The following is a 10,538-nucleotide window of genomic DNA, read 5'->3' as shown; positions in this document are numbered from 1 at the left end:
CTGTTGTCATGGCTACATAATAACGCTGACACAGGTCCCGACAATAACTAAAACACTGCAGAAGAGAAGAAAAGGCTTGATTTGCTTCGACTGTGGTCTAATCAGTCTGAGTGATTGAGTGACACAAAGATTAGATCCCACAGCAGACAACTATCATATCAGTATGTCAGTAATATATTAGAGCTGTGTCACACTCTATATGTGAAGAGAGAAGCAGATGCTGTGAATGATTGATACCTAGTTTGGGTTATTTTGTCATAGCTGCATGTAATTCATTAGTGCACTTTTTCTCATTCAGCTTTTAATACCAGAATCACAATATGCCGCATTAAAAGGATAGAATGACCTAACTTGGCTCTGGGGTGACAATGTTTACCAAACACAGCTGTGCAAATACATGTGCTAACATTTCAGTCTGGAGTGTGGGAAACAGAGAAGGAGAGAGAAGAAAGATGGGAAGAGTGTACAAGGGACTACTGTTTAAAGTCCTATGAAAAGAGCGCCATCTAGTGAGATGTCAGAGGACGACTCAACACGGTCCAGTTGATTCAGCACAACACGGGTTGTTTGCTGAAATCCAGCAGATGGCAGTGTAATACCTTATGCAGTGTGAACTTAGTTGAGAATATTCATGGGGTTTTCCAATTTCCCCTTGAAACTGGAAGAAAAGTGAGATGAGAGTAATACAATACGCATAAATTCTTCATCTTTTAGAAATATTATAAACATTTAAATGTAGGTATTTGCAACATATACACAAAAACTGAAATGATGATAATGAATATGTTAAAACTAAATTTTTAAACAGGAACCCCCGGATACATACACACACAGTCACCAACTAAAGACTGACATATTTGTTTTAATAGCTTTTAATAAGTGGAAATGCAAATTCCCCCGCTTTCCCATTCTGTTCATAATCTCGGATTTAACTTGGGACCACAGGTGAGGGGCCTGACAGCTGAGCTAATATTTCATTCACAGCTGAGCTAATCACGATGCATGTTTGTGCCTGCACATGACTGTTTACGGGAGACAGAAGAGATCAACACGAAATATCAATGTGGTCTTGACATCTCCCCACAGTATCACACAGGAAGCTGACTCACAGATAGAGTGATTCACTTCCTGTTTATTTTTTGTCACAGCAAGTCGCTGCCCTCAGCCAGGACAGGTCAGGAAAGCAGAACAGTCTTAACAAAACGCTTTACCAAATTGTCAGGGGGAGTGTATGGATCCCTGGGGCTGCATTTAAATACAGAGTTGAGTTTACCTCAGGGTGCTTTCGTACAAATATTAACCGCCGCGGGATTATTTACTGACAAACAAACCTCTTCGTTTCACTGCAAAGACAATAATAAACATGTTGACATGGACAGAATGTGCTTTTTTGTGCTTGAACAACGACGCCCGGGAACATTTGTATAGTCGAGTGTGCTGAAACGAAATTCTTACGTGTTTATTGGAGGCAAACATCTTCTTCAAGATTCAAAGATGCAATTCAAAGACGGAAGCGATTGCAAAAGTGTCTCTCTCTCTCATGTGTTGATGAATGAACATGATAATGGACACCCTCCACTTCTGTTTCCTCACCAGCACGATATTCTTACAGTTTGTACGTGTCATTAACAAACTGCCAGGGCCTCGTCGGAGCCCTGCAGCATGGCTTACAGCGCAGGGCACGTCAGCGAATCTCATTAGTGGCTGTGGAAGAGTTTAGTGGGGGCTTACACTACTACTCAGCAAAGATCTCTTTCTGAGGTCAGGGTTAAAACTGATTGGAAATACTGTTGAGGTCCATCTATGCATGCATAGCGTCATTAGCTACATTAGCAACTAACTACATATAAATATGGACTGAGAATGTGAATTGAATGCATATTAGCAGGAACAGGAAGGGGTGTCACTGCTTGTTGCATGAATCAGTATGGTTGAGTTGGTTGCAATTATTTCAAAATTGGATTGCACAAGATAAATAAGGACTGTTGTTTCCCAACTCAAAATAAAACCAAACGCAATGAGTTCTTTGACAATTAAATACGGTGACATGCAATTATGTTTTAATATCATAATGCAAGGGAAATGGTGGCAAAATAGGACGTTTAGTGTTTCCATTTTTAATTGAAGGAGGGAGATGTGGGAGGAGGGTGTGGGAGAAAGAAAAACATCTTCAGTGCCCCCTCTGGTGTCATGTGTACTGTAACAATGTAATGTAATTTTATTTTACCCTAAAACAAGTAAGCCTCTACCATACAAACAACATAATAATTAAACAATTATTAAAACCCTTATTTTTCTACAACAGCAGAAAAGAGTTCATCTTTGGACCTGGACCCAAAGACAGACTGTTAACAGAAATCCATATGAAAGAATAAAAACGGAAGGTGGTGTTAAGGGAGCGAGGTGGGGAAGGAGGCACGTAAGTCACGTTCGTCTAACGGGCTCACCGTAAGCTCTTAATGAACTTCTACATGTGGGAATGGGTGGAAAGGGGAATGGAAAAGAGGACGAGCTAAAAAAAAAAAGTGGAAGAGTGGGATAGAGCCGAAGTGAGGATGTTCATATTAGTTGCGTTAAGGGATTGATAGCAAAAGATGGGTGCTCAGGGTGAATAGTTGATCGTCAAAGTTTAGATGTTTAGATTGAAAGCAAGTCAGAGATCAAAGATCGTGTCTGTCTGACTTTTTGAATGAAGATCTCTGTTTCATTTACTATCACGTTCCCGAGTCTAAAGGGGAACGTACGTGCATCCAGCTCAATCACACAAACCGACAGACGTGCATTCATGTCCGTATACTGTACGTGGTTATCGTTTTGGCAGTCCAACAAGGGGTCTGTCTGAAATCCCCTCTCCAATCCCCTGATGTCGTCAGGCGTTGGAAACCAAGCCGGTGTCATCCACTTGACAAGTCAGAGGTTAGGTAAGTAGTCGCTCCATGATAAGCATCCCCAGCAGTAAGCCTGACATTGAGCCTGTTGGTGAATGGGGAAAGTCCAGAGTGCAACTGACCTGCTGTCTTGTGTCAAACTACAGAGCTACACTGTCTGGAAATGGCAACGCAAACTTGCGTGGAGCTCACCTCGAATTACGTTACAGGAAATGTTGTTGTCGTATAAAATTGACCGTCGTTTACCCCACACTTATTGGTAATAGCTGCTGTTCTGCTCATAGATTACGATCAACAATACAGAAGTGAAGACAGCTCCCATGCCTTTTACTGAATAAACAAATTTCACGAGTAAACTTCAATGCCGAATTGTTAATTGACATATAGACTATGTATCCGATCACATATCTGTGATAAAGTGCTGTCGCATACGGAGTATATTAAGACAAATATCCACAAATCAAAAGGTGTCAGAAGTATATAGCACATCATGATTTTGTTTTAATGTTGCACGTCTGTGCAAGTCTGTGTGGATGTGCGGCCCTGCACATACAGGGTAATCTGCGCTAAGCTGGTTTATGGGCTCGTCTGCAGTGACGCAGATATCCGCGCCAAGCTCTGTACTGATAGATTCTTCATGACAACTAATCTGCAGACGATATGGCCTATACCCTACATACTGACAGACGGCTTACATCCTACACATCGGACGCGGTCATCGCAAACATGCTCCAAGTGCAGATGTTTTAACTGTTAATCAAATATGTATTACAGTAGATAGTCATACAGGTAATGCACTTGTGCAAGACTGTAAAAATAACCCCTGATTGGTGCACACAAAAGCCCTGGGGGCTGACTGACGCTGGGTGAATAAACACCCCTAGAGGGCGTTGGGTGTGTGTGCATTCCCATCCTCACCTGTGAATCAGACTCCTGAGGAACTGTAATATGCAAAATGGAATGATTCACATTTATGATGCGGTTATTCATGGTGAATTGCAAAAAAAACAACTGCTCAAAGACTGTCAGGATATTCGCCATCTATATGTTATAATAATATTTCTGAATTTATCATCAGGCTGAATCACACTGAACAATGAGGAAAGGAAATGCAGCATGTACCCCTATTGATAATGTGATAAAGTGCAGAGAAATCGATTGAAAATGAGTTCTGTTGATGAGTTATTCTCTAATCTGTCTCTTTCTCTGCTCTCTAGCGCCTATTCTCCGGACACGCCTCAGTCTCCGGGCTTGCAGCTACTCAGAGTAACCACGGGGAAGCGGCGGCAGCTATTAGTAGGTGTGGGCTGTCAATCACACCGATACCGCCCCTAACGCCTCTCAGACGGGAAGCGCTCTGTTCACAACTTCTCCAGCAGCTGTGGAGTGGGACCTCTGTGGCATCACGCAGTACCAGCGAGCGACAAACGGCCAAAATGTAAAGGGAAAGCAGCCATACACCACTTTCTGAAAGTAGGTGTGCAGCGGAGAGGCTGAGCGGTCTTGAAACGAATGCGCAAAAGGTTGTTTTTACGCAGCAGGGACTGCTGTGCGTAAAAGTGAAAGACAGAAGTAAAGCTTCTGCGGTGGAAGAAACGTTTTTTTCTCTGTGTTCATGGATGCGTCATTGGGTCGTTATGAGAATCTGACACTGTGAGAAACGTTCGTTTACAGTCGATGCCTGCCGTCCAGAGTTTGGCGACAGTGGCGCAGCGGAGTGGAGCGCGCAGCGGGGCGGCAGACGCTGGGCAGTGACTAAGCCTTACGCCTGGGAAGCTAATGAAATTGAATTTGTCTGGACTACAGACTTTATGTAAGAAGTAGGACAAGCACAACGCCGCCCAACTAGTTCCTTCAGCCATGCGTAGAGACGCGTCGTCGTCCAGCACCTCGTTGTTATGCTAGACATCAGCTCCGAACGTCCGATTCTTCGCAAAGTTGCAGCTGGCCGATGCCACAGCGGGAGTTAGTGGAACGTTTCGCCGTTTACATCCTTCTTGTCTACCTCTTCTCAGCATGGACGAGAGTGTTGAGTGCGTCGCGGCGGACGGGGACAGCATCAACCTCAGCGTGCTCAACTGGGAGCAAGTGCAGCGGCTGGACACCATCCTCACCGGCTCCATCCCCATCCACGGCCGGTGGAGCTTCCCCACGCTGGAGGTGAAGCCGCGGGACATCGTCAAGGTGGTCCGGAGCCGCATGGAGGAGAAGCGGATACACGTCCGGGAGGTGCGACTGAACGGCTCCGCGGCCAGCTACGTGCTGCACGAGGACAGCGGCCTGGGATGGAAGGATCTGGACTTAATATTCTGTGCCGACCTGAAAGGAGAGATGGAGTTCCAGATAGTGAAAGATATAGTCCTGGACTCTCTTCTAGACTTCTTGCCAGAGGGGGTGAATAAAGAAAAGATCAGACCAGTGACCTTAAAGGTAGTTATACATATGATTTTATGTCAAACTTTCTAACCTGACAGCAAGAGTAGTGCACACCATTATTTGATTTCCATTCACACATATTTACACAACGCACTGCTAGCAATGCACTAAAATAAGTACATTTAATTAAATCTTACACAAATTAGATTGAGGTTACATTTGTGTCTATTGTGCAAACAGAAAAAGGGTTTGAGAGAAAACTAACCGCCACCAAAAACACATTTTATTGCAAGTAAAATAAATATGTGATAGAAATATATTAATGTGAAAGCAACATTTTTATTTGCAGATCCAAAACTTTTTTTTGCACATCCAAAACTTTTGTTTGCGAATCCAAATGTCACTCAGATGGAGATTGGCCAATAGACACATGCTTAACTTCAGCATGGGTCCCGCCCACCAGATTCAGCTCAACAGCAAACATAACTTTTGGATTTGAATTAATACATTTTTATAATACATTTTTATTCACAAATTGGTTTTACTTGCAATAAAACATTTAGGAAGGTTGATCTATTAAACCATATCCTGTTTGACTACATGATAAAGACAGATAAGTAACCCTGTCATCTTCCTTGTACATCCAACCAGAGATATAAGCCTTCAAATAGTAAAAAGGTTGGTTTCTAATGTAAAGATGATTCTGTCTAATCCAATTGGAGTCAAATCCACATTAATAAGTCTCTCAGTTGCCTGGATACCGAGGACTCCCCGGGCTACTAATTGCCCACCAACAGATGTGATCAGCAAAACATCAGACTAACAGACCTAAACCAATATTTCTATCTGGTGCAAATAACATTCATGTCCGGTTGTTAAAGCCTGCTTGAGCTAGGTTTTTAATATTATTTTATCCAGAAGACCTCCATATAAGACCCACAGCACGTTCATTATTCATTATTATAAGAAAAACGTGTTTTGGTGTGCTGGTGCAAGAATTGAGCTAAACTAAACAGCTGTGAAAGGAGGAAAAGAGAGGAGGAGTTAGTTAACTTAGACAGAGAAGGCCTCTCTGTGACGAAAAAAAATGAAATCTGACACCGCAGCTCTGATTATGTTGCAGTGGCCCTTATAAATTAATTATAGGAAACACATAGCCAAATGTTTTTATTAGGATGCATTAGTCTGTGATGACTCTTAATGTTTCTTTTCTGTGCATGTTTTAAGGAGGCCTACGTGCAAAAGATGGTGAAAGTGTGCAATGACTCCGACCGCTGGAGTCTCATCTCCCTCTCCAACAACCGTGGCAAGAACGTGGAGCTCAAGTTTGTGGACTCTCTGCGACGGCAGTTCGAGTTCAGCGTGGACTCCTTCCAGATCCGCCTGGACTCGCTCCTCCTCTTCTACGAGTGCTCGGAGCACCCCATGGCGGCCACTTTCCACCCCACAATCCTCGGCGAGAGTGTCTACGGCGACTTCCCCACTGCCCTCGATCACCTGCGCAAGCGCCTCATCTGCACCAGGAGCCCCGAGGAGATCCGAGGCGGGGGCCTGCTGAAGTACTGTCACCTGCTGGTGCGGGGTTTCCGCGCGGCTTACGACAAGGAGATGAAACTGCTGCAGCGCTACATGTGCTCGCGCTTCTTCATAGACTTTCCTGACGTGAGCGAACAGAGGAGGAAGCTGGAGTCCTATCTGCAGAACCACTTTGTGGACCTGGAGGACAGGAAGTACGACTACCTGGCCACGCTGCACGATGTGGTGCAGGAGAGCACGGTGTGCCTGATGGGCCACGAGAGACGTCAGACGCTCAGCCTCATCTCTTCGCTGGCGCTGCGAGTCCTGGCCGAGCAGAACGCCATCCCCAACGCCGCGAACGTCACCTGCTTCTACCAGCCGGCTCCATACGTCTCAGACGGCAACTTCAGCAACTATTATGTGGCGCAGGTTCAACCCCTCTACCCCTGTCCTCCCTCGCCTCCCCAGCAGTACATTCCTCCACACCACCATCCTATGTACGCCACCTGGTTACCCTGTAACTAAACTTTGTGTGCGTTCATGCACTTTTGTGTCACTGGTGGATGCTCCTCGAAAAGGGATGAGTGATCATCGTTTTATCCGTTTCTCAAGATGGGGAATTGAGAGGGAAGAAGACAAGACATAATTAGACAGATAAAAGGAGAGAATAAAGAATGAAAGAACCTGGATGATGGCAGTGGGCCAAAGAAAGGCTTTCCCCCAGGGTAGGACGCCACAGCAGGAGGAGCTGAGCACACAAGGAGTGAGAGGCTGACCCATCGGTTGTAGGGTTCCGTCACTGAAGATGGGTTTGATAGACCCTCGGGGTGACCAACAGCCTGTTTAAGGTATTTTTCTTGTCCGTTGTGAGTTACGGCTCACAGGAACTGAAACTATACGGACATGTATAATACCAGCATCGTCTTCACAGTAAAAACCGAACCATGCATATGGTCGCAGAGTTTGACAGAGGACACACGAGACGTGCTGAAGACATCGAATCGTGGTCAGCCAATGGCGACCTTCTGACCTTGTCCATGCACGCAGTGTTCGCATGGGACTCTTTTTCACAGACAATGCAAAATAAGGAACTGGATACTGTTTACAAAAAATCAAAAGATCTACTTTGATACTCAGCTTTATCTGAATTCCGAGACAAAAAAACAAAAAAACAACAACAAAACAATGCATGCTTTATTTCTGTACAGGAATAATTTTCTTTAAGTGCCTAGATGAAGCCTAAAGGGAAGAGATATTTTTGTGATTCTTTATCGTAGAGAAGTGTTGAGTCGTCTCATTGATTTTCAAGGTGATAATGAATGTACTGTGGAACCCATGAGTTTATGCTGAGTAAGGTCACTTGTAGCGAGGGAGCTTTTGGACCTTTTTTTGTGGATCATGTTTAGTTAAAGACTCGGCTCTTATCTGCGGTCCTGCTCGACGAATGCACATCCTGATTAAACAAAGAGGAAGTAGCAACATAATCTCATCATCTGGAGGAGGGGGGGGCTGAAGTTTGGATCGAAAATGCTTATAAGAATAAAATAGATGGCGATTTAGAGAGAAATATACAGGGAAATAATGAAGTTTGGCAGCAAGAGAACAAACAAGACAAAATAAACTGCTCTTATCTCCAGTTTTATTGGATCGCCAAATAAGGCAGTCTGGTGCACAGCTAGATAACCAAAAACCAATTTCTCACAGAAAGGAGATAATGTAATCATCTGTGTGGGATGAGGAAATCTATTTGGATATGTAAAAGTATTGCTCAAACATGCGTCTTCATCACATGTATATCAAAAGTGACTTGCTCAAGTGTTCTTGTGAAACTAAACGGCTTATTAATGAATAGATTTGAAATGATCAACTCAACCTTACTTAAATGTGCCCTGTGGAGTTTTCATCTAAACTCACAAAAGTTACGTGACTGCACCTACTTCCCACTCTAACATTTGAACCGTGCATTGTGTACTTCCATGTGTACTAGCCAGCGGGCTTGTTCTTAACTGGATTTGTTTGACAGTACAAACTCTACAGGACATCTTTAAAGTTTCAAATATGTATTTAACGTTTAAAAAAAGAAGAAGAAAAAAACACCATGTGTTTGTGATGCATTCTGAAACGGGGACAGTTTTCTCAAATTACACTGGAAAGTTGTAATGTATTTTTATATCGTCTTCTTATCAAATATAAAATGCTAATTTTTTAACATCATTTGTATGAAGTTTAAAAAAACATTTCGATGTTCTGTGTGCACTGTAAAACATGCGAGAGAGAAAAGAGAAAAGGGTTGTTTGCAAACATCTGCACGACAAAAACAAACTGTTTGTCAGAGGGGTGGAGGTGGGATTATGTATGCAGGGGTGTAGCAGAACAGCAACTCCACTAGTGGTGGAGTCAGAGGCCCAGCACGGGAGAAGCTATTCAGAAATGTTCTGCACGAAGCCTGAAAAGCTTCAAAGATGACATAAGCGCTGTGAATATTGGCCAAAGTATATTATTCCATCTTTTCTTCGGGATGTGTGGAAACTTGGGCAGCGCGAGCAGATGACAGCTTTCTAAATGTTCTCTCTCTTTTAAGCACGGAAAAGCACCAAACAATGAGGAAATAATGCAAAAATATTTTAAATCAGAGTTCAGGTAAAAGCATTGATCTTTGAATGGCAATACGACACATGGGGGTTTTTTTTGTGATGATCATTCAAATAACAGGTTTGCAGACCAAAGAGGCAAATTCTCTCAAATGTGTCAGATCTCCTATTTTTCTATCAATCTCTATTTTTGTACAGTTTGTGTTCGGCTGATGTAGCAGGGCAGATCCAAAGCTGTGTCGTTTTTTTTTTTGTGGTGTGTGCAAATTTGTGTTTTTATCTTGCCTGCTGGAGAGCGGTGCGAGACGGACATGGCGGCTAATGCTAAGATGCTGAATTTAGCTTGTGTTCATTGTGTGTGCGCCCTGAGCTGTTTTCATCTGGGTTTCTGTTGCTCCAAAGAGATTGTTTCACTGTTTTACTTGTGTTTTTAAACAGTTGTCCTCTTGGGACATGAAAATAATGATCTGGTAATTGTGTTCAGGTTGACCAATTTTGAGTATTAAAAGAAAGAAAAAAGACCACCAGTCAAGATTCAGTTCAGTGTTTTGTTTTTGGAGACCTTACTGGACCTCAGTTCAGCTGAGGTAAATACTGTAGTTCTGGCATTCAGGTTTTGTGCCCAGGCTCTGGCTGACAGAGGGAAAAGTCTTCATCAGGTCAACGTCACCAGATGCTCGAACAATCCCAGCGGGCACAACTCCCGCTGCCAGCGAGTGACGGCTGAACCTGATGGGTTTCCCCTCCAAGAGACGTCACAACGGGCGTCAGCAGCCGTCATCTCGCCTTTTTGCCAAACCTCATTAGCTGTGAGTATCTGCAACAGCAGGTAGATGCCATGTATATCCACAGACCTTACTACCAGCAGAGCCTTGGTGTCCAGGGACACGCGGTAACTGATTGAGTAGATTGGCTCCAGGTCTGCATTAGTCTAATGCCCGAAGGCCTCGGCCTCCAGATGTCACTTTCGCTGCTGAGAATAATATTTTCCTTTAGCCTCTCGTGGTTTTTTTTCTTCTCTCTTCTCATTCTTCTCTCTGTCTCTATGTTAGCCTGCTTTTTCTCTCTGCTTTATTTTCAACTTTTACTTCATTTCTTCAAGGGACGCACTGCTTTTTATAAGTTGCTGTGGCAAGTCTAATGACACTTAAGTGTCACTGTGAGT

General features: G+C 43.6%; 1 protein-coding gene across 1 annotated transcript; it reads left to right on the top strand.

Moving 5' to 3' along the window:
* The first annotated feature begins 4,247 nt into the window (after positions 1-4,247).
* Positions 4,248-9,905, top strand: LOC311027251 (terminal nucleotidyltransferase 5A-like). The gene is made up of 3 exons (XM_084031182.1): positions 4,248-4,361; positions 4,904-5,318; positions 6,492-9,905. The coding sequence occupies exons 2-3, from the start codon at positions 4,905-4,907 to the stop codon at positions 7,305-7,307; spliced, it is 1,230 nt and encodes a 409-aa protein (XP_083887308.1). The 5' UTR covers positions 4,248-4,361; position 4,904; the 3' UTR covers positions 7,308-9,905.
* Positions 9,906-10,538: the final 633 nt, after the last annotated feature.

Source organism: Eutrigla gurnardus (genome assembly GCF_963514095.1).
Source record: "Eutrigla gurnardus genome assembly, chromosome: 16".
NCBI classification, from domain to species: domain Eukaryota; kingdom Metazoa; phylum Chordata; class Actinopteri; order Perciformes; family Triglidae; genus Eutrigla; species Eutrigla gurnardus.
Note: the sequence above shows the minus strand (reverse complement) of the source record. Positions and strands in the feature narration are given on the sequence as shown.

What these genes read in the sequence shown, in the direction of transcription:
- LOC311027251 (XM_084031182.1), top strand. Translation starts at nt 4,905, where the DNA reads ATGGACGAGAGTGTTGAGTGCGTCGCGGCGGACGGGGACAGCATCAAC. An exon ending in TCAGACCAGTGACCTTAAAG is followed by an intron (nt 5,319 to 6,491) that starts GTAGTTATACAT and finishes GCATGTTTTAAG; the next exon opens with GAGGCCTACGTGCAAAAGAT.